The sequence below is a fragment of the Notolabrus celidotus genome, chromosome 21 (genome assembly GCF_009762535.1).
Source record: "Notolabrus celidotus isolate fNotCel1 chromosome 21, fNotCel1.pri, whole genome shotgun sequence".
In the NCBI taxonomy this organism is placed as follows: domain Eukaryota; kingdom Metazoa; phylum Chordata; class Actinopteri; order Labriformes; family Labridae; genus Notolabrus; species Notolabrus celidotus.
The window spans coordinates 8,671,219-8,695,445 of NC_048292.1; the positions used below are offsets into that span (position 1 = coordinate 8,671,219).

Here is a 24,227-nt window from a genome sequence, read left to right on the forward strand (position 1 = left end):
TAGCTCTACTTTGTGTCTGCAGACAGTTTACAGGCTGGTGGCAGTAAAAGTTAAATAACCAACTTGCAACGACTGCATGTGTCCACCAGACCAGAGGAGTTCAATGAGGATTCTTGCAGGGATTGGCCATTTAGTGTCGTAAAATACTGTGTTGAAACCACTTCTTTTGTTTGTCTGATTGCATCAACTCTTTATGAGGATACAAACCAGCTTTTTTCCCAGCATCAGTGTCACTTTTCCAACAATAGATTCTTCCTTTTTTAAACATGTTCTATCCCTCTTGTGAGTAATCCAACTCTTATCTTTTCTTTATCTGTCCTCTTTTATCTGTTATTGTCAAATGTCCATTTATTTTACACGCTCGTGATAGTTCCTTTTAGTTATCTGGCAAAATTAAACTGTAAATGTAATCACTTCTGGCACTCCATGACTCCTTTCTAACCCCACTGATTGATCCCCATGTCTTCTCTTAACACTCAACAACAGTTGATGCATTTTCAGTCACTGTAGTACATATCCAACCACAGACAGACATAATATCTATTTCACGCACATTTAGATATATTAAATGTATTGTTCAGCTTTCATGCTCCATTTGTCTCTTGCACTGCAGTCACACTATGATTCATTACTCGGCCATAACATCCACAGCAACACATAATAGACAATCCACATGGTTACAGAGATACAAGGATGATTCATTCAATTGTTTTCTAATGTCTGCTTGCACTCTTTTTTCATTCAAATGGTTTCTATTTAATCCCACATGTGTCAAGCCAAAGCCATATATTATACATCCTTGTACAAATTGAATAATATAATGCACAGTTGCAAGATCACGTGTGTCGTACTTGTATGTACAGCAGGTATAAGAAGTGGGAAAGCGTACAGGATTTTTAGCTTTAGTAAAAGCAGCTTCATTTTTAACCCAAACTTAAAGGTGAAAGAATTTTTCATGAGGTCACCAATGAAAAGGAAAACTACTGAAGGTCCTCTGCAGATAACTTAAAAAATGTATTACACTACAGAGAAACTGTCCCTCTTCAAAGCTTGCTTCTTATGAGTGACAAACACAGACCAACCTGTTTGCTGTTTCCCCAAACCTTTTATATCCTTCTGCTTGATGTCTTCAGCCAATCAGAGAGGAGCTCTGTCATTAGTGTTGCTCTGACCCAGGTGCAATCAATCTCCTCACACCTGGAGTTAACGAGACTCAGTTAAGCTTTAACAATAACAAAAAAAAACACATCATATACATTTTTAGGACACAAATCAAGGAAGCATTCCCTTACTTTTTAAATGATAAAACAGCAACATTTAAATAAATAACTAGCATTTCGAAACCTGTACAAAATAAGTGTCATGGCCTGACAGACTCAATGGAAGGAAGTCATGCACATTTCTTTAATTAAATAGAAATATATTTTACAACTACAGTACATGGAGATTCAGGGTCATCTGGTTCAACTCAACACTTGCATCCTAACAGTCTTGTTTGTGTCTACATGTGTTATTCAAATGTGATCACAGTCTGCCGTGGATTATGTCCAGGTAGAGAAGCAGGGGACACTTAGTGTGAGAGAATGGAACACAGACAGACACGAGGAGAACAATTCCCAAAACAGGGGGACGGCAAGACAAAAGAGATAAAGCAGACAGTGAGAAGGGGAGTTAACTGATAAAGCATGTGTGTCTGTGATCCAATAGTTTTCCATCACTGATACTGAAAATGATATCTTCATCTCCACCCCCAAGGAAAGATTCGTAGATCTGAGATGATTGCAGTTGTCTGCTAGAAATATTTGCTAAGTGTACTGCTTCTGTAATGCTAACGTCACCTCTCTTCTACTTTAAAAGACCACCTCTTTGTCCTCCCAAGTTTGAGATTTAAAGTTTCACTTGTGGCTTGAAATCTTTTTTTTGTGTGCATTAACACCAATAAGCCTCACTAGTGAGATCACATGTTTGGTTGACATGTTTCATGCTGGATTTTACTATTTAGTCTACAGACAGTCTGCCATCTGGCTGGGGATGCTTGTTGTCATTTTGGCTCCAAAGTAAGGAGTCACTCTTGCAAACTGTCATTTGTGACAACCCTGTAAGGCCTCATGTCTTCATCTTCAGTCAATGTTAGCATGGGGGGGTCAATATTATGTTTCTTTTTCTAGACACCTGGCAAGGTTTGTTGTGTATCCTGTTTATTTCATCTGGTAACAACATTGTTTGCATGTGGTTTGTCTGTTGATCCGTCTTTTCCCCCAAATCCAAAATATTTCCACATGGCTGATGTGTTCAGGAGAGGATTGTCTGCTTGCTGTTAGCATTGTTTGAACGTCCAGGATGAAGCGCAGGTGCTTCTGGGAGGAAACAGTGAAACAGGCGAGAGGTCAATATTTCAAAAGAAAAGCTAGTCTTAAAGATGATGATGCGGATCAATGTTTAGACCTTCAATCCACTCAATTGGATCATTTTTTAACCAATCTATGGGTTGATCTAGATCAATAAGTTGTTTACAGGCTGCCAGTCTATACTTATTTTTATTTTTTAGCCAACTTGGGTCAGCTAACAACCTTCAGAGTAGATATTCCTCTTTATATATCCAGCAGTCATTGCTTCTAAGTCATTTGAACCATTATGTAATCTTGAAACTTTGAAAGCAGCTTTAAAAAGGGAGAGTACATTTACTATTTGGGAAATGTATGTTAGAATAGAAAACAGAACTCGTATTTGGTTGGTGAGGGGCCCGTAGTTCAGTCCCTGTCATTTCTGATATATCACACACTCAGTCTGCACACTTGTGACTTAGGAAATAAAAGTGTGTGCAGAAACAGGATTTGGAAGTTGTTCTTTTACTCTTGGGACATGGAAGCAATGCAGACACCATCCACGACAAGTTCTCCCTGTGGCGAAGGCTGGAACAAGAGGAAATGCAACGTTAACCTAATTAGAGGCAATTTTTCATGTTTACATTATGTAACTGTCAACCAAGCTCCAAAGCATGCAATTAGCAGGAATAAATTATAAAGACACTGAGATGAATTTCCTACCACCCAGGAAGACGTTGATTTTCATTCATTTCAATAAAGCTGCTAAGACTTGGATGAAGCTTTGTTTGTTGATGCTATCTAGCACAGATATTGGATTTTCAAAGATATCACAAAGGATATTAACATGCTTTGACAGAGCCTTGTTCACATATTTTGCTTTCATCAAAGATTCATTTTGAAATCAATGTTGAAAACAAAGGCTATAAATCCCTGTAGAGGATGCACCAGTTCATAAGTGGACCCGGAAAGTGGGAAGAATGTGTTTGAAGGGATTTTACAAGGCACGTGTTATTCATCTCCCCGCTGGCACAACAGCTGGCCTGGCATACAAACAGCCCTTCTTATCACTCGGTCAGGGCAATACAATAACTGCTGCATGTTGCTGCTTGCATGTTAGAAGTGGGAGTACTGTCCTTTGCTAAAAAGACAAGTTGACTCTTTTATAGCTAGCCTTTAGCAGGAGAACTCCCCAGGTCTCCATCCCAGCTCCTTCTACTTAAAACACTTTTCCTATTTTGAGTGCCCACAGGCCGTTTAAAGTGTTTGCCAGTAAACAGTCCAGTTAAGCTAGTGCAGAGTGGTGGTCCTAATATGGAGCTGTTTTACTCAGTGTAGCTCTGTTGAAGAAAAGAAAAGAGAAGAGGAGAGAGGACCAGCAGATGATTAAAGGGCTTACTGTCCTCTGGCACCGTAAAATTGAACATAATGCCCGTTATTAATAGATGAAACTATTTGAGTGGGAGCTGTTTTGTGTCATAGGCCAACGACACTGAGTCTCGCAAACTTACTTCATTGAATAGATGTCAAAGAAGTCACTCGGTACAAAAGAGACTTACATAACACGCATTATATTAGTCTCACTTACAAATAGCAATTTCAATTGAGAATTACTTGCGAGAGAACAATCTTCTAAGGGAGGAGAATGAAAAGATCAAGAGAAGAGCTTACATTCATAGTTGAGAAAAATGTATTTAATGCTTATTTTAGTTTTCAAGTTTGACCCATGTTCCATCTCTTATACAAAAGGAGCTGCCAGTCACCAGGGGGAACTCTAACTTTTTTGGCTTCCCTCAGGATAGCTGTCCATGGTCTTATCAAATGGCAGTGTTGAAATATGAAGCCAGGGCAGAAGTGTTAAAAACTGCAGTTCCTCAGGTGTCAAATTGAGGCTGGCTGCAGGAGCCCAGGAAGTCCCATTCAAAAGTCACGTTAAATGCTTATTTTCAGAGCAACATTAAACATTTTCACATCCTGGTACAAAAATGATTTTGGTCTGAATAGCTCTTCTTTATTCGAACACACTGTACAGGGGTATTTTTTTCTTAACTCATCTCCTTTGAGGATATTACGACTAAGAGTTAAGCATGGACCTGCATAATAAGGGGCATGGTCAGGCACGCATGATGTAACTGTTTGCTCAGAGGTTTACAGTCCACCTCTGCTCCATCTCTGTCAGTTTCCAGGTTGACCAATTAACTGTATGGACGTGTTATCCACAACATCACCCATCTTTTTCTTAAGCCTTGTTTTGAACATAGACTATAAATAATGGACGTAGTATCCGTGACGTCACCCATCTGTTCCTGAGCGCTGTTTTGAAGCCAATTGTCGGCAGGAGCCATATAGGAAATGTTGAACTCAATCAAACTTAGTGTGAGGTATAGAGGCGGGCTTTGAGCCTCCTAGCCAACAGCTACAGTGTTCCTGCCTGTCGGTCAAGTCAGTCATGTCCTTAAATGGGCAAAACTCGTAGTCTTAATATCTTCTGAAGAAAAAAAATCCCCCCTCCCGTATAGTGTGTGCCGATAGAAATTAGTTACGTAAACCTGAGCCGATTTCTGAACCAGGCTGTAAACATGTTTATTAATGCTGTAGAGATTGTCTTTTTTAAATTGGTGTATGTGGTTTCCGGTGTTTCTGCAGCCAGCCTCAAGCGGATGCTCAATGAATTGCAGTTTATAACACTTCTGCATGAGCTTCATGTGTTGAGACCGGAGGTTGCCGCTTGGTTTTGAAGCCTATCATTGGCGGGTGCCATATTGGACATGTTGAACTCAACTTAACTCCTGTCGAGCTAGTCTGAAGAAAGCTTTGAGCCTCCTTACAGCTACAGTGTTGCCACCGGTCAGTCAAGTCAGCTGTGCCTCTAGTTATGCAAAACTTGTAATATCTTCTTAAATGCTGAGTTATGAAAAAAATGCCCAGTACAGTGTATGCCGATAGAGAAATTAGTTATTCAGACTAAAATCATTTTTTGTAGCAGCCTGTTAACATGTTTATTTTTGTTATAAAGATTGGCTATTTTGAATTGGTGTGTGTGTGGTTTCCGGAGCTAGCCTCAGTTGGACACTTGAGGAACTGCAGCTTTAAACACTCCTGCATTGGCTTAATTTCTTGCCGCTGTAGGTTGCTGCTTTGGTCAACCAAAAGTTAGGTTGTGTCATCTCATCAGAAACCAATGGATGACATCACTGAGACCATGTCCCTGTTTTGATGTTTAATATAGTTTAAGGGTTTTATACAGTCTGTAATTTCAACACAAACACAGTGATGACTAATAGCTGCTAGCTAGATAGCTAGCTAGCTCATAGGTCCCTTGAGTCATAGAGAAGGAATATAAAAATGTAAGAAACTGTTAAATTGGACGCAGTTAGTATGGCCACGATGGTAGGATGATGAATGATGAAGTCTAACATACCATTCAAACTATCCAAAATTGACCTTTGTTGATATTCAATAAAGCTGATAAAAAAGTTAATCCATTAAGTACAACTGAGGCTAATGGGTATGCCATTTGTTTAGCAGATAGTTAGACAAAAACAGTAGATCAAAGTCTTCATTCTGGACCAGATTGCTGGAAAGACTGACTGGCAGATGGACACTGCTTATTCAAACACCTGGCTAGCATGGCCGCAGAGTAAACAACGAACAGTAATACAGTCTAAGTGGTAGGCTCCACCTGTGGCTCTACTGTAAAGTAATGTATTTCTGATGATGGACTTTTCTCAAATCTTGCACAACCACCAGTGTTGCATGCAACATGCATGGTAACATTTTTTAAAGCCTTATAACAAGTGGGAGTGACGGAGAGATCCTCCTCTCATATCGTGATCAAAGGCAGATGTTGGAAGAGGATTGAGGCTAGTTGGAACAAACCTGAATTTCACATCTTAAAGCACCTCCTTTTGTAAGGAGCATGAAACACTGTTTGCAGTGGTTGGTGAGTTTTGGCTTGATCTCCCCCAGATGTCCAATCTCATTCTCTCTCTCTCAGTCTGTCAAGTCAGTTAGCAGCAAATCTTGGAGGAGGTCCCCCGGTTCAACAGAGGGGGACCAGTGCAGGGTTGCAGCCCTCCTACACGTTTGTGCATGTACTCTATGTTTTTTTGTGTGTGTACCCTGCCAAACAAGAGTCAGCCTCGTGGCTCCTTTGAGAATCAGATTTACTTTGCTCAAATTCTCTTATACTTTACATTCAATGTGCGATCCAGCTGAGTGGGTGAAAAGAGAAGGAGTAAGAGAGAGAAAGGGAGAGAGGTAGCTTGTACAGTGGTCAATCACTCAACACAGTCTGCAAGAGAGAGAGAGGGGGAGAGGGAGAGGGAGAGAGAGAGAGAGAGAGAGAGAGAGAGAGAGAGAGAGAGAGAGAGAGAGAGAGAGAGAGAGAGCGACTGGAGGAGCAGCTAGTCGTTCGTCCCTCACTCCAGGCTCTGAGTTTATAGGCAGCCAGGCAGATTTCTTGGCTTAGACGCAGCGCTCATGACAGGATTAGGAGCCGGGGACGTGGGACCAACCGGAGATCTGCAGGTCCTTGTGGACGAGCTCGAGCCAGATTCTCTGCCTGCACAGGTAGGACAGAACCCATCATACCGTATTCAGGTGCATGAGGTGTGTGGAAGCAGAAGATAATACAAGACTCACTCTGGTGCAAAATTCTAGATAATTGTTTTGGCAAGTTTTGTTTGGCACCACAGTTAACTCTGGGTGATAAAATCTCCCTGAAGTCCAGGAAGAGACTGCAGGATATTATTTTAATCTTGATGTAATGAGGTTATTGGGTTGCAGAACGTGTAATAGAATCCATCAGTGGATTAACTGTCACCACTATCACAGTGTTTCTTGGAAACAATGGAATTGGAAATGAGGGAAGTCAAAGAATGAATACAACTGTCATGCTGAGCACTTTACAAGTGGTTTTCCAGGATTTGCTCAAAGATTAGATGAAGAAAACCCCAAAACACAACAATAGAGCATGTGCTCAGTTTCAGATATTGATGAAACCACATGCAGGTAAGGTCTCTTGCACAACTGAGGAAATTGCAAACATGTGAAGATATGAATGGACAAAGCCAAGAAACACAGATGACAGTAAGGATGTTTCCACAACAAACACCATCAAATGAATTCACCTCACTTATCTGCTACATTAGATTAACCACACTTGCAGTTGCAGAATGGCTGAAGTAAGCATTCTTTCTCAACTACTAAACTCTACTTTAGAGTTGTTGAAGTTGCGCCAAGTTTATACAAGGTCATTTCACTCTGAAGATTATCTTGATTTCCTCACAACGTAAGATGAATCCTGCAGCAAAGAAGGTGTTTTATATAGGATGCTTCCGCTCTGCTTTTGTTATGTAACTGACTGGTGGTCCCATGCACCAAAATTTGGACACATTCAGTTCCCTGTGTAGCTCAGCAGAAAGAGCTAAACACCTCTTTAACCAGAGTGAGGGGCTCATTGACCCACTTGGACCCTCTTTTAACTGTGAGAAACATCATTTTGTCATCTGCAAATTGACACCCTTTCATTCAAAACATAGTCAATTCTTACTTCAGTTAGTTTTGATTTAGTTGATTTGCCAATAAGATGTTTTGGCAGAGAGGCCAGACATTTGGGGGTACAACTTGAGACAGCTAAATGAGCTACAGAGCTTACTTTATAGTCTGTGTGAATATGTGCCGGTTGTTTGAGCCCCAATATGTGTGCAAGCACAGCTGCAAATGTATGGGGTTACAAGCCCCTGTGTAAGCTTCAGTAAAATTCCAGGTTCATGCTGCGCTGAGTGAAGCAGCGTGTGGTTTCACTCAGGAATCCTACACCCCAAAAGAGGGGGGAAAATAAAAAGCTTGACTTGCAAGTTCGGTTTGATTATAAAGTGCGGGAGTGCTTTTTACTTCAAATTCTGCTGTTTCAGGTTGCAGGGGTTAGGTTTAGGGGGAACTCTTTGTAGCAAGAAACATCTCCCCATTGAAGAATGGGGCTAGATGTGTAGGAACCAGTACAAAGCAATCAACATAGCTAGTTAATGGGGGAGTGTTTGTGTTTGTGTGAGCTCTGTTAAACATCTAATGACAGTTCATTTACTCCCACAGTCTAATGAAGTATTTTGCAAGACGTTCAAGATCTGGTTTAAGAAAGAACCAAATGACAAGCAAAGAATATACATGGAAAAATAAATTGCTTCCTCAGCTCATCCTTTTGGTCCCAGATTTATTGACCTGACACATTTCGCTCTATACAGTAATCCTCTGCTTAGTGTTTTATGATGGAGTGTTCTGTAGTTATCAGTCTGAGAGCATGATTAAATGCAGCCAAGATTCAGAGGGAGACCACACTGACAACTTTCAGATTTCAGCTGATGTTATGCAGGCGGCAGAGATTCACACACATGGGACAATGACCTTACTCTCTGGAGTCCAAACAAACCTACATGAACAGCAGCAGAGTACGAGGACACTTATTTCCCAACACAAACTATGGCTTGAAATTTGGCTTGTTTTTATAAGTTATTTTGCTCTTTGAGTTCATTACAAATGGCTCTCTCTGAAAGTGTCATTGTCTCATAACTTTTTCCCCTCTCGCCTCTGCCTTCCTGCAGAAATAAGCGTGTCTGGTTCCAATTAGGCTCTCAGGGATGTGTGAGGGTTCTCTCTCTCTTGCTTTCTCTCTACATACACAGTTGTATACGTCTGCCTGTGTCACAGCATCATCCTCTGGTTTAGGGTTTGGGGCTTGTGCTTAGACTTGTGTCTCCTTCTCCTGATGTTCTTAGAACAGTCAATCTGTCCTTGTTTCATCCTTTTTGTTAAAGCTTCATGGAGGGTCTGTTACATGGAAACAAGCCGCAGACCTTTGGGCAAAGAGACGCTCCACATTTACAGGAAACTCAGCCCAAAGAAAACAAAGGAAGCCCATCTTGGTGGGAGGTTGTCTTGCAGAGAGAAAAGCCCTCACCTTTTAAGCTAGGTCCCTGTTCTTGTCCTCAAACTCTCAAACTTTGATTAATTATGTGGATAGCAGCTGAATGTTTTACATTTTTCAGTAAGTAGGTAAAAAGAAAAGGCTCATTCTTTTTTTTTTTTTTGCAGCCTCCCCTGCTTGTTCTCTCTTTCTCTCTGTAACACAGTGGCCCTTGTGTCTCTGAACTGTTTCCTCTGGAGGTCTGAACTCCATCCATCCTCCAGTGGCCAGTCCAATGTTATTGGAGCATTGAGGCAGCCAGTGCAGGTTGGGAATGTGCAGCCCAAAAGCTTTTCGAGTGAGAGGCAGTTACAAATGGCTTTCAGAATTTTACAGCTTTTGCAAGGCTAGCATTTTTCTCAGCCTGATTTCATTTGCAAACTCCCAATTAGGTTTGGTTTGTATTATTAAGGGTGGTTTCACACTTGGATTGTTTTGAGAACTTGTCCCAAAACAGGGGGCATTTCCTTCCTTGGTTCAGGTTGTTTGGACACATGTGAACACAGCAGTTGCGCTCTGATGTGGGACAAAACAAGCTAGCTGAGATCGCCTAGTAAGGATGATCTTGGCTAGCCTCCATCCAAGCCCTGGAATAGTTTGTCTGCTCTAAGAACCCAATCAACCTAGCAACCAAGTGAGTGGACTCACTTTGGAGTTCATGGAGGGGGCATTGGGGTGCGCAAGTGGCTGGAGCAGTTGTCTTGGCACATCCGCTGCTGCTTGAGGAGGTGGGGGGGTTGACATATAATGGTTGCTTTCCCGACTGCTGGATCTTATATACACTTGGGAGACCGGCCATGTTCTCCATGGTTTCCAACCTAGGCAGACAAACTCAGAATCTTCAGTTCATTAGGCACTACAACTTCTTCATCTTCATTTACATAATCATTTAATCCATGGTTTAGAAATATTAATCAGTGCAGCTTGGAGCCTAGAACACGTGTTTCACCCTGATTAAGTAATGTCCCTTCAGTCATGGGAAAAAACAGGGGGAAGTCTCAGGCAGTTTAGGTTTCATATCGTGACCAGTCATAACATTAGAAAGAAACATTAATTTTTATGACTGGCATCTAGACAAAGCCAAAATGGATTGTGTATTTTGACCCACTAATGTAATCCAAGAAGGTTTACTGTATTGTTTACGAGAACTGTTGGCCGTTTCCCCAGATTGTTGCGAGTTACAAAACCTTCCACTCAGTTTCTGGCTTGAAAGAATACAGGAACTGTTACCTGAACCCCCCAAAAAATACTTAAATAAAAAAGTCCCATTGCCAGGGGAATTTTCCCTTAAGCTGACACATCATTCTGTTTTATGTCCTATGCTGGTCCAGTTTCAGACTTGAATCATGTAAGGACTTTTCTTCTCAGTGTGATGCATTGTTTGGATGTGGTTTTCAAACACGTGTGCTGCCTCCATCTGTATTTCTCTTATTGTCAGTCAGTGTTTCCTTTCCCACCCCCTCTTCCTGGTGTAGGTGGATTGTTAAGGTCTTAGAAGCCAACCTGTCTGTGGCTACTTAGGTCTGCTGAGACCAAATGACCCATCTGAGCCGGCAGATGGTACAGAAAACATACACAGACACAGACAGCATGTGTCGACTTTGGCCTCTTTTGGGTATTAATGTTTGTTACAGTTTGGGGGTGCAATTGCTATACAGGTCTTTCTGTGTTGATCTCCATAAAAAACTGTCAGAAATAACTTTTAATGTGTCGACTTGTGAACGTGTCAGGTGAGTTCATTCACACTCAGTTGCACTTTGACTTTCACTCCTTTGGCCAAGCAATGCAACTTCCTTTTGCCCTGGCTAATGTGACCACTGAAGTCCAGCCAACCACCTGGTTAAGTTACACTTTCCACTTTGCTAGGCAACACTGCCCTGCACTATGTGTACTACTGTCCATGAAGAAACCCAATATTCAACATATACTACTCAAACTAAAAGCATTTCTTGTAAACATACAGCTCAAAGAAAGGAGTTCTGTTGCTTTAGCTCCCAAAAAGGCTCCTTCAAGCTGGTACAACAAGGAAACTCATGCTAATGTTCAGCTGGAAATGGGTTTAAGTCCACACTCCCTGCACACTGTCGCCCCCAAATGAAATTCCACCCAGAGAAACAAACACAGCAGACTTAAGCATTTATCAAGTGGTTTGTTTTCATTGAAAGCACACTTGCACAGAGGATTTGTTGTCTCTTAGTCGTCCAAAAGACTGGCACAGTAAATTGTTTAAGTGTTATGAAGCCATTTGAAAGATTTAATGCAATTACCCAATACTGTGTCATTGTCTGAAACAGCTGAGCGAATGGAAAAATCTTCAAGAGTCTTCTCGGTGCCAGTTTGTAACTGAATCCCTAACACAGCTGATGACATAATGGTACTTTCACTTTTACCAGTACATTCATATGAAGCCTTTACTGGCAGTCCTGCCTGGTTGTGGTCTCCCAGTAAAATCTACCTAATGTGTTTGAATGTGAAAGTATTGAAAACTTAGCCAGAAATGTAACAAACTAAAAATATCTAATGATTAGCACCTAATTTAACAAACTGACAACGCACTGTTAATAGAGTAGCCCAGAGGCCTTCATGCACTCCTGCAAGGCTTTCTATGAACTGAAAAAGTGATAAAACTGTCAGCCAAATACAACACTACATAAATTGCTGAAGTCAAGAAAAAGGCTGACACAAAGGTTACTGACTTTTCCATCAAGGAGTCTTTTTTCGTTTGGATTTCAGACAATGGAAAACCCCCAGTTGTCTTTTGGTGGCATATCTCACTAAGAGTTTGAGAACTTTACCTAGTAAATAGAAGTTTGACTAAGAGGCTACGTGCTATTTGTAAATGTACTGAAAATCATAGCCCTGTTAGTTTCTGTGTGAGTTTCTGTGTGAGGTTGTTTTGTTGGGCAGTGTTGTCGCTAAAAGCTAATATGTTATCAAAGCCAATGCTAACAAGGGTGATTGATGTTAATATCCCATCTCCTTAAGATGTGTTTCACTTCTCATACTCTGTTCTTATAATAACATACAAAGTGCAGATTACTATGTAGCCAACTGATAGCGTATGCTAACAAGCATGAATTATGTTAAGCTGGTAATGTTCAACATGATAATCCCCTTCAGTTACTGTGTTAGTGTAGTACCATTTGATAAATAGGAGAAAAGGTACGGATTAATTCTTATTGCTAATGCTAGATGTATGTTAACCATATTTACCTTCATGTGAACACAATATAATTTTATCAACAGCCCTCATAGGTAGAGTGCCTTGCACTTTAAGCTATGTGATTAAGTTTGCATGCTAACTTGGTTGCAATGCCAAAGTTAACATGCGTTTCAAACATAGACTGTATAAAATATGGACGTATTATCCGTGACGTCACCCATCTGTTTCTGAAGAGCTGTTTTGAGGCCAATATTGCTGCTGTGGCGACAGTGTGACGTAAAGAGGTGGAGTTTGAGCCTCCTAGCCAACAGCTGCAGTGTTCCTGCAGTCAGCTGTGCCTCTCATTAGAAGACTTGTAATCTCAATATCTTCGAAATTGTCGCGTTAGAAAAAAATTCAACCCCCTCACAGTGTGAGCCGATCGAGAAATGAGCTATCCAGACTACACTCATCTTTTGTACCAGGCTGTAAACATGTTTATTTCTGCTGTAAAGATCGTCTTTTTCCCATTCATGTGTATGTGACTTCCAGTACTTCCAGAGCCAGCTTCAAGCGGATCCTCGATGAACTGCAGTTTTTAGCACTTCCACATTGGACTCATATTTTTAGACCAGAGGTTGCCTCTTGGTTTCAAATGTTGGGCTCATCAGACAAAAGAGTGAAAGCAACAGCCACAGGATTATCAAGCTCTTTAGCATACATCTACAGATGGTCTCTTCCATAGCATTGGTCTCAAACAACACTAGAGAATGTGTGAACTATGTTTACCACAACCATTTAAATAGAAAATGTTCAATCATTTTATCATATGAGATAAAACCTTTACAAAATAAAGTGGCAGCAAGAAAAACCTTAAAGAATGAATGCTGAGGAGCAACTCTCTTGGGAAAGACACTTGCAGTAACCCTGAGGGCTCTCTGATGGATGTGTACAGAGTGAGGGAGTCAGATTCTTTGAGTAAACATGGACTGACCAGAGGGAGCTGGGGTGGGGAGTAAAACTAGCCTGGAAGGGCTAATTCAGGCTGGTATGGGCATGAGGTGAACCACAGGGATGGGCTTTGCATGAGTGGGCTTGTCATGGTCACAGTTGGAATGCGTCTTGGATGCTGCAGTCTGACCGCAGCTATACTTTTCTAAGAAAGTCCGGCCTCTTCTCCCTGAACAGCTGTGAAGTGGAAATGATCTGAGCAGTAGCACAAGCACAGGTCCAAATGGTTTGAGGACAGTTAATTAATAACAGAGGGCAGTGGAGAGAGAATGTCATATTGGCGTTTATTTTTTTTAAATATATAGTTTCAGTTAATTGGAATCCTGCCATTTTTTATGCTTTTCAGCTAATTGTACTAGCAAGGTCAGAGACGGAGTAGAAAAACAAGCTAGCAAACATGGATATAGGGCTTAAACAGTGCAGGACTTAAACTATGTTTTAAAATTCAGCAAGTGCTTCATTTGCAAAGAGATTCTGTGAACACATTTGTTCGGCACATACATTTGCAGTATCTATGCATGACATGGGTTTTTCTGGAAGTTTGAAACATCTCTATCATAATGCTTATAATTTGAAGATGTGGCTACACTGTACTGGAGTGTATGATTTCACCCAGCTGAGTGAACAAATATTGCAGTGTTAGTGCCACGCTGCGCACTTGGCTGCACATGATCGTTGGTACAGCTTGATCGCAGTGCTGTATATAAACAACCTGGAGCAGACCAAATGACTTCACCTGAAAGCTGTTATACAGAGGATCTGAGGATGTCTGGGTCCACTCAAGATCCCCTTCAATGCTTTCCACCTAATTATAGTCTCGTCTGGCGTTTGTAGTGGCACAAGTCTGGCCTTGTGTTGAAACATGTCTTTTATCAGCTGCACTATCATGTAACGCAGACACAAGAACATGGTTCAAGATGTACAGTACCAAAACACCTGAACACACAGAAATCTATAAGGGGTCTGCATACAGGAAGTGACAGCTGATGACTTAGAAGAGCGGATCCATTCAGTGTCTGTTAACCTCAGCCTGCAAGGAGTGTGTTATTGCAAGAGGCGACTGCAGTGAGGGAAATGGTGCTGCCATGTTTGCTTCATTTGAGACGATTGATAGTCAGACAGTTGAAAAGTGCTAAATGGGCTGGAAAGATGGTCTCTTGATACATTCTCAGCTGTTTCTGTCTGTAGCAAGCTAACATGCCCAGTCTGTGATTCACAATGGAAAGACCCCATGTGCATTAACGGGCTTGTTCCACTGTGGGAGACACTGGGACACTGTGATGGGGGGCTGCGGTTTGGTACAGTTGGACTGAGTCAGAGTGTGTGTGTGTGTGTGTGTGTGCGTGCGCACAGTATCTTGGCAGACCTATGGGCCTTGCCATTTTGCCTCTAATCACACAAGGGAACCATGACTCACATTAAAAACCAGAAAACGTGCACATTGATCCACACTTCATTTGACTTCTTCAACAGACAGGGAATCCAAAACAAGTGGCAAAAAAGGCTTTAATGATCGTTATTATTTGGCTATTAAAATGATCGTCTCCAGACATGAAGTTTTCATATTCATGGCAGACGATAGATTCACAGTTTGGCAGTACAAATGGCAAGATATTGAGGCAGTGAAAAATAGAGAGTAGAAGACATTTTTAAACAGTAGTTTGTCATTTGACCAAGAACTCAGAGCAGTAAGACTTATGCAGATAAAGCACAAACTGATCTAAGACCTTAGCATGTTTCTTTGTAATTAAAATGCAAACAGAGAACATAGGGATCAAGAAACAGAAAGAAAAAAAGAGGTGCAAACTCTAAGAATCTTCTAAACTAAGCCAATTAGGGAGATACAAAAGGAAAGAGAAAGAGTGATTACCCTCCAGGCTTGTTTAGTTGAGGATGCATGCATGGGGTTTCCCTGAGAGAAAACAGCACTTTACAACCACCACATTTAACACAAAACATGTTAACACGTAACAAATGTCGCCCTTTCTTTCCCTTCCAACCCCTTTTTCCGGTTTCCTCTACCCACTTTCCTCTTGCTCTGCATCCCCACTAATTTTTTCAGCATGTGCACTCTAACCATTGATGTCCACGTGTCCCTGTAATGTGACCATAATAAATCCCTGTACATGTTGATTTACTGTTGGAAGAAATTATGTAGCTCTTTTCATTTTGGTCTGTAATTAGTCCTGGTCTTAAACTACAAATCTCTCCACTTCTTTTTGCCAGTCATTGATTTAGTGTCTTTTGTTTTTATATGTGCATCATGCCTCCGGACAAATCGATAAAAGAACACATAAATCTCTTATAAGCATATTGATACACTTGAGCTCTTCCTTAAACCCCTTACTGATGTAGCTGGTAACATCATGGTACTCTACCTCAGCGCCATCATTTGCAGGCTAGCTAGTGGCTAACTTGTTCGCAAAAGTTGGGTACCCAAAGTCACTGTTGGGCAGAAACCTCCTATCTCCAGCTCTAAAATTTAACGTAGTATAATTATTTTTTAAAAGCTTGTGTTTATTTATCACATAACAAAACATTGCACAAGATTCAAAGTGTTTTGTACTTCCTGCAAAGTAGTGGTATTGGAGATACAAGGTTTTTGCCAGACAGTGATGATAAGCAACCCACAGCTATCTTACACGGGACTTCCACCAGATCCATGTCCGGTCAGTCTCCGATCCACTGAGGTCCGGTTCCGTGCTCTCTCCACCCACCGGTTGCGTTTTCAGAATGCAGCACGGAGCAGGACCGCCAGACAGCTGGAGTCATGTGACTGAGTGACTGTGACTGAATCAGGGATTCTCCTCCTCCTCTCCTCATCCATGTTGTCTTTATCAGCCTCTGAAAACCTCTGACCTGTTGACTCCAGGCCTGCCTCCGCTTTAAATGACATTTTGTTGTCATAGTTAAGTTAAAAACGATTTAACGATAACAAAGACTGTTTTGTTCTAAGAAATTAACCGGATGCTTTAATTTTGTTGTGATGCCTGACTTCCTGTCCCGCTCCATCTGCTCTGTGCTGAATTGATGCGTCGTGCTCTGGCATCTGGCAAAAATAGAAGTCTTGTGTATCTGATCTTTTGCTTTCCTACCTGCCAGATCAGAGACCCAGCCAGAACGCAACAGAGCTGATTCAGTGAGGGTTAACAGATTGACTAGAATAGAAACCAGATCTGGTGCCGTGACGGATCGGAGATGGACCGGAGATGGATCTGGTGGAATTTGGCCTTTAGAGACTGCATGATTGTCTAAAAAAGCATTATGTTAGTGTTTGAGGAAGGTACACCTTTAAAAACTAGATCTGCAGAAATGTATCTACACTTGGTATAAAGAGAACTTGTACCTTTGAGTGCCAAACTCTTTCTGTTTTCTGTCAAAGGCATCAAATCTTGAGCAAGTAAAGATGGTCACAACAGAGCTCCATATTCAGTGTTTTGGTGACCAATACCAGTTTAATGACTAATACTGACTATGCAACGGTACTCTAAAGGCAGCAGACAAGTTGTAATGATGCGCTCAACATTGTAGACTACTTTGATCTGTTGAGTTGTGATACTGTGTAAATGTGCTGCAGACAATGCTGAAAGTATTGTCTACTATAGATCTACATGTTCAGTTAACTCTACTCACAGAATCTACATATAATGGAGACGATGTAGACTCTGTATAGGAAGGACAGAACTTTGTATGAGAACTTTTCTGGTTTGTTTGTCACCCGTTTGTCATCGAAACACTATTGACCAATCATGTATCAACCCCGTTTGTATTCAAGTAAATTATATTTTGTAAGGAGAGCAAAAGCAGGCAGAATGCAATCTGGATATTTGATGAAAATGCTGTTCACAGTTACTTCTTTTTACAAATCTGCATCATGAGTCTCTCATCTTGGCAAACTGAAGACCAGTTATTTGCAAGTAAATCACCAGTAAATTGTTTTTTTTCTCTGGTCATTCCACTGAAATACGCCAGAGAAAAGAGTTTATGTAACTGTGTACATCTCTCTCTGATGAGTCTCAGTTTCACTGTAAACAATCTACTCCAGGTGATAGAAAGAAAAACAAAATTATGGTGTTTACTTCAGTCACATAAAAATTAATAACAAAGCGCTCTTTGGACATATCAGGGGGTGATTTCACTTTGCTTTTGATCTTTACCCTTTGTAAGTTGCTAAGTTGCTAATTTAACTGCTAGCTACCCTGGAATCCCTGAATAGTTGACCATTTATTTCATAGACATATTGATAGGTCTCAAGGTTGCATGGTCAGTAACAGAAATAAAGAATTACTTAATTTAAATCTTTGTTTGGCCCAGTTATATTTATATGAACCAATTTTATGTCAGGCAGGAGTCTAGATGAATAACTGGTATGGTGATATAACTTGTAGTGTTATCATTAAATGTCTGACGAGATAAAGCACCAACTACATTCCAAAGGCTTTATTGTGAGACGATTTATGTGGAAATTAACGTCTTCCTTTTTCTACTCTGTTTTTCTCTTTGTACACACAGCTGTGACCGGCCTGCTGTGTCCCGTCACAACTTCTGTCAACCGCCTGCCAAGGTTGACCTGATTACCGAGAGGCCTCTCCTCTCCCATCATGCGTCTCCTCACCACCCTCCTCCTCTTGCTGCTCCTCCAGTCAGCCGAGCCCCGGAGAGGCCCTCGGTCTGGGGCTGCGGAGAGGGGCGCTGGGGGCCGTGTACGGGGCAGAGGTAGGGCCGGGGTTATGAGACGGCAGACTCAGGAGTGTAAGGAATATGTGGAGGCTGGAGAGAAGTACCTGGATTGTCAGGACAGGCAGCTGACCAGCGTGATGCAGGACTGGCCCAAAGATATTCAGCATCTGCTGCTGGCAAGAAATAAGATCCAGGTATGAGACAAATGTAACAATAATTTACATTTCTGAAATCGTCTTGTGCAGTTTTGTTCAACAAATGCATCAATTTCCTGTGATTTAGTACCTCAAGCTTCTTACTTTAACCCTAAACCCCGCCAGCTTGTTGATATGATGAGCATCTGTGCACCATTTATTTGGAGCCAGATCAAAGACACATTTTTCTGCTATGTGTGTATACGTTTTTGCATGTCGGAGCCAGCCCACAGGATGTGTGTGTCACAGGTGTTGAGAGGAACAAAACAAAATGCCTTGCCAGCAAGGTAATAATAAAAGCAGACTAATGAGATTCAAACACTGATTAAACCGGTGAAAAATGGCTATAATTAAACTTGATTTTTGCCCCATTGAAGTTCAAAGAGATGGGTCGTTGAATGAATGAGTGGTGAGGGAAAGAATGAACATCAGAGGGTTTTATTTTTAGGTTTGATGGATTCAGCAAGACTTTTGAATTGGGAGATGGTTAAATATATTGCATGAGTCCTTAAAGTGTGTGCTGCAACCTTCACTTAAAGTTGCTATACCTATATTTTTATATTCACAACTGATACTTTATATTAGAAGTACTCATTTGTCTAACAGAAATATCATGCAAAATCTACAGTTTGCCTCAGCTCCTCAACGTGCTTCAAGGTTTTTCCTGCACACCTGTTTTGGTTCTGCTGTCAAACTCTTTTTGGAGACTCAGCAGGCAGATTGTTTCCAGCCAAAAAGCTTCAAAAATTGCTGTACACCTGCTCACAAGGTACAAGGTTTAGGATTAGCTTGTACGCATACGTAAGTGAAACTTTCAGAACATGAACAGACATGCACCTCTTTCACCTGACTGGATTAAAACATTTCCGACTGGGATGTCATTGCCATATGTTTAATCAAGTGACCACACCTGTGAGCCATTAAAGTAAATCTTCCACTGAGATAAGTCTTACAGCTTTCAAGTTATATAAAGGAAGTTGAATTGTCTATTCCCAAATGTGGAGATTGGTGTTATCACAGCCCAGCTATGGGATAAATGAGACAAATGGGAGACACATGAGTAAAAACTTAATTTAATTTCAATGAAATAATCAAAACAAACTGATTCACTCGCTCCAGCTGAGTAGGAAGATCAAATATAGAAAAAGGAAACAAGAAGCAACAGGTGGGGTGTGGTGAGAAGAGGTTTGGTCAAGACTGACTGCTGTTGCTGCTCGTGCTTATATGCACATGGCGCAACAGGCCCAGGTGTATCCAACACTGCTGATTGCCGTGCCAATGGATATGCAGACCAGAACCGCTTTCACATGCACCCAAGAAGTTTTCTCTGTTGGATGAAGGGGATGGTATTGGGGTGATGAGTCTTTGTATCACATGTATCATTGATATATATGCAAAAGCTGTCATCATAGTGTAGCTATCTGTTTTTTCCCCTCATCATGTGGTAAACAGACAGATGTGCAGACATTTCTGCTGTTCTTGTCTTTAAAAATATCCTTCTTCAAAGAAACATCAGTTGCTTTGAATTTTACCTACTCTGTTCCCACATTGTCTCAAACCAACTTCTTGAAGAAATTTTACTTTTAGGGTTAGCAGGACTTATTCTGGTCAAACTCAGTGGGTTTTGGCTAGAGTTCACACATGCAGCCCACCCAAAAAATCTCTGGAAGTTTGCAAGAGTTTTGTGCATGTGTGAATACATCTCTGGAGACATAGAGCAAAGTGACAACAGAGTGAGATTTGCCAACATTGTCACCTGTGGAGCATATTTTTTCCAGACAGGAAGTAAACAGTCTGGATGTAGACTGGCTGAACCAGTGACAAATGCAGGAGAAAATAGTCTGCATGAGTAAGTGGACAGGCTGATGACATCACTGATGATAGCTCACTGTTTATACTCTGTATAGCTTGCCTTAGTTGCCAGTTTGTTGATTTCTATTGTTGTGCTCTTAACTTGCATTTATAGATGTAACTGTCCCTTGGCATCTTGTAATCACTCGCCCAGAGTCAGTCACTATAGAGGTCTCTATTGCAATCATTTTTCTGTTGTTATATTTATCAAGCATGTGTTTTGTATCCCTTAAATGAGATTGGAAATCATATGCAACAGTTAACAATGTGCATCCAGAATTACCACTTACAGCATTAAGCTTGCAGTTGTTTGTACAAATAAATATAAATTGGCTGAAATTGAAATGAATGGTGCCGAAGTGCAGCTACTAGAGGCTCAAATTAGATAATCAATGTGGAAGCATTACATTATGACTAATGCCAGACTTTGAATGAATGGTATCAGCTGAAGTAATTTGCATGGAATGAGCAACTAAGGATGAGGTAATCCCTTAAACTTCGATACGACACCATTGTTTCTGGGGGGGTTAGTCTTGAGTCCCAGCAGGAGGCCCTGGATCCATTAGCCCACTGGGTCAGAGCCTTTTGCCATGACAGCCCCTTCTCTTCCCCCTCCTCCAGTGTAACTTTAATGTCTTGAAATTGTCAGCAGGTAATTTGGCGAAAGGACTTAGTATGTTGATGCTGCACAGACGGCCCATAGTCAGAAGAAAACTAAGGTTTTTGGCACTCTCTATTTTAGGATGAATAAACTGGATCACAAGAAGTTTCTATAAATGGTAAAGGAATCAGTTGACCAAAGACGTTCTGTACTCACTGGAGTTATTTTTGGAGTTCAGTCATGTTGAAAGTCATGGTTTCTTGTAAATTTCAGTGGAGTTGTTTTGATAGCGATAGCAGTATCTGTATCAGCCTCTAGTACAGCCTAAAACTGAGTTGAGTATTCGAGAGTATGAATCAAACTGCATGTGAAAAATGTTATCCGCTCCCCAAAACCATCCTGTTTCAGGAAATGATCTTATGATAACAACAGTGCGGTGCTAGCAGAGTTCTTCTACCTTAATTACATATATCTTTTTAAAGCAAAAGTTCTCAACATCTACAAACACTTAAGTTTAGTGATCTAAATGTTTAATATTGACAATGTAGTCTAGACTCACATCAAGAAATATCTATTGACATCAGTTACACAAAAACTAACAGTTAATATTTCCCCTTTTAGGTTTTGAGGGACAACATGTTTTCCCAGTTCACCATGCTGAAGAGCCTGGACCTCCAGCAGAACCACATCTCCATGGTGGAGGACGGAGCATTCAGCGGCCTCTCCCAGCTCACCACCCTGCTGCTCCAACACAACGGACTGAAAACAGCCTCTGAGGAGCTTCTGCTCCCTCTGCCCCGCCTAACCTACCTCCGGATCTATGACAACCCCTGGAACTGCGACTGCTCGTTGGACAGCCTAGTCAGGACCCTGCAAGTGCCAAGCAACCGCAACCTGGGTAACTTTGCCAAGTGTGCGGTGCCCCTATCGCTGAGGGGCCAGAAGCTGAGGAAGCTGAGTGTGGAATCATTGTGTGCGAGTGACAACCAGGTGGACACCAGGCCAGGGGGTGGAGGAGGGGGGCGACAGAAGCCTCCCCCAATCAAACTGAAGCAAGAGGCCACATCCATGTGTCATACCTACTTGTTTCCTAAACCTCTGCTGGACTGTAGCAACAAAGGTGAGTCTCTTAAAACCAGTGTAACTTCACTATCTTAAGTGATGTTAAAATTTAATGTACTGAAATGAAAAGTTTATTCTGAAGGATCATGTTTTTGATGATGTCAGGATAACTAACAATGCACACATGGTCCACACATGAGGCCTTCAAGAACAGTTAATTCAAAGCAGTCTCATGCTTAATAGCTGGTATGTTCACCACACTCATCAGTATATCCTTTCTATGAAACTCGGTCACCAACCCATTTCCTCAGGATAAAAACTACAAAAGTAGAGTAATCCCCATCAGCCACAGCTGTATGTCATGTTACTTACTAACAAAGGTTAGCATTCTACCATGCTAAACTAAGTTGTTACCATTTTGAACATGCTAAGGTCTTGAGCCTTTTTACTGGGAGTTAAAATGCTAAATTTAGCTCCAGAGTTAGCAAAGTTAGCTGCCAACGTACTGTATGTTAAGATGCTGAGCTAAGATATATTCTCACAGAGTTGCTAGCATAGATGTAGACCAGAGACTGTATAAAATATGGACGTAGTATCCGTGACGTCACCCATCTGTTTCTGAGTGCTGTTTTGAAGCCAATGGACGGCGGCAGCCATATTGGAAATGCGGAACTCAACCAGGCAGAGTGTGACGTAAAGGGGCGGAGTTTGAGCCTCCTAGCCAACAGCTATGTGTTCCTGTTAGGGAGTCAAGTCAGTCATGTCCTTATTTGGGCAAAAACTCGTAATCTTAATATATTCTGAACCGTCGTGTTAGAAAGAAATTCACCCCCCGTACAATGTGTGCTGATAGAGAGATTAGCTACTGTAGTCAAGCGGTTTTTTGAGCCAGGTTGTAAACATGTTTATATCTGCTGTAAAGATCTTCTTTTTTTGAATTGGTGTCTATGTGGTTTCCGGTGTTTCTGCAGCCAGCCTCAAGCGGATTCTCGTTGAATTGCAGTTTCACTAGCAAGGACCACGCCACACAAGGATATAAGTTGAACATTTAATGAATTAGTTGTGCGTGGTGTGCCCAGCAGAAGGAGACTCAGGATGGGGGTTCCGTCTCAGCGTTATCCTGCCGGAGCTGATCTTGACCCAGGTTGTACCTGGAAGTAGACAGGGCATAGAAGGAGCGAGCACGAGATGAGTAGGAGAGGACAAGAAAATAGGTTAAGTGCAGTAGAGTAAGGTGAGGGAGGGTGGGTTGAAGAATCACGGACAAGCAGTTGGAGTAGGCTGGCTACGTTTAAGAAGGCTTGTCAGGTGATTGAGGGTGTGGTTTAGGCGTGGTCCTGCTCCCGAATCTAAGTTAACACCTTAACTTCATTTCACTAGCAAGGACCACGCCACACAAGGATATAAGTTGAACATTTAATGAATTAGTTGTGCGTGGTGTGCCCAGCAGAAGGAGACTCAGGATGGGGGTTCCGTCTCAGCGTTATCCTGCCGGAGCTGATCTTGACCCCCAAAAGAGTTGAATTAGATGGAGCTCAGTTGAGCGTGAGCTTGACACGATCGTTGAGACTGTTGCGGATGAATGAGTGATATGTTTGAGATTACCGAAGCCCTAGGATCTGTATGGCTATGTCTGAGTTGCCTGACCAGGCTGCTGTGGACACTGCAGCAATGCGGAATGAAAGGGCAGGACAGTGCTTGGAGGTTAGGCCACTTTTGTTCAGGTTTCAGTGATGAAGAGTGGGTCGTGAGGAGATGCAATAGCGACATACCGAGAGCTGATGTATTTAGTAAGTGGTTCGTACGGGCTAAGATTAGAGTTGAAACTAGGGATGTACATTTTAAGTATTTTCCGTTATCGATTTTTGGAAATGTTAACGATCAATTATCGATGAATTGATAAAACATTATTATTCTTACGTCAAAAACAATGCCAAATAGGTTGTTTTCCCCTAAATTGTATTTTCTACAGCAACAAAATGCATATAACTGACGGGATTGAATACGGGCACATGTTTGACGCGCAGAATATCAACGATCAGGCTCATTCAAATATTCTCCGCGGACATAGTCTTATAAAGTGAAGGCTCATAATACTAACAGAAAAGTACTTCAGACTCACAGTGTCCAGTTTGCGGTCTACTCGTTCTTATTGAGAAAAATAAACATGTTTATTCGGTCAGGTGTCAGCCAGGAGCCTAACCGGGTCATAATCAGTCCCGCTGGAGAAAAGCTCAGACGGCTCTGATGTTGCTGCTCTGTAAACATAGCGTACCTGAATTTCCCACCTGTCTGTTGCCTTTGTATCCAAAGGTGGGAAATATCCTGTTTAAAAGTTATCAACCTTTGTGTTTGTGTTGCTGTTGACAGCAGTTTTGTATTGATCCTCTTTTAAAAA

The 24,227-nt window shown here is 41.5% G+C and overlaps 1 protein-coding gene across 2 annotated transcripts in view; it reads left to right on the forward strand.

The window, feature by feature from the left end:
* lrrc17 (leucine rich repeat containing 17) overlaps positions 1–24,227 on the forward strand; it is a 51,419-nt gene that overhangs the window by 9,482 nt on the left and 17,710 nt on the right. The window contains exons 1-3 of one of the 2 annotated variants that reach the window (XM_034674028.1): positions 6,726–6,896; positions 17,954–18,315; positions 21,389–21,887. In XM_034674028.1, coding sequence (XP_034529919.1) covers positions 18,043–18,315; positions 21,389–21,887 — 772 coding nt within the window. In that variant the 5' untranslated portion in view covers positions 6,726–6,896; positions 17,954–18,042. Of the gene's footprint in view, positions 1–6,725; positions 6,897–17,953; positions 18,316–21,388; positions 21,888–24,227 lie in introns of those variants that run through there. The other variant, XM_034674029.1, reaches the window with a different exon arrangement.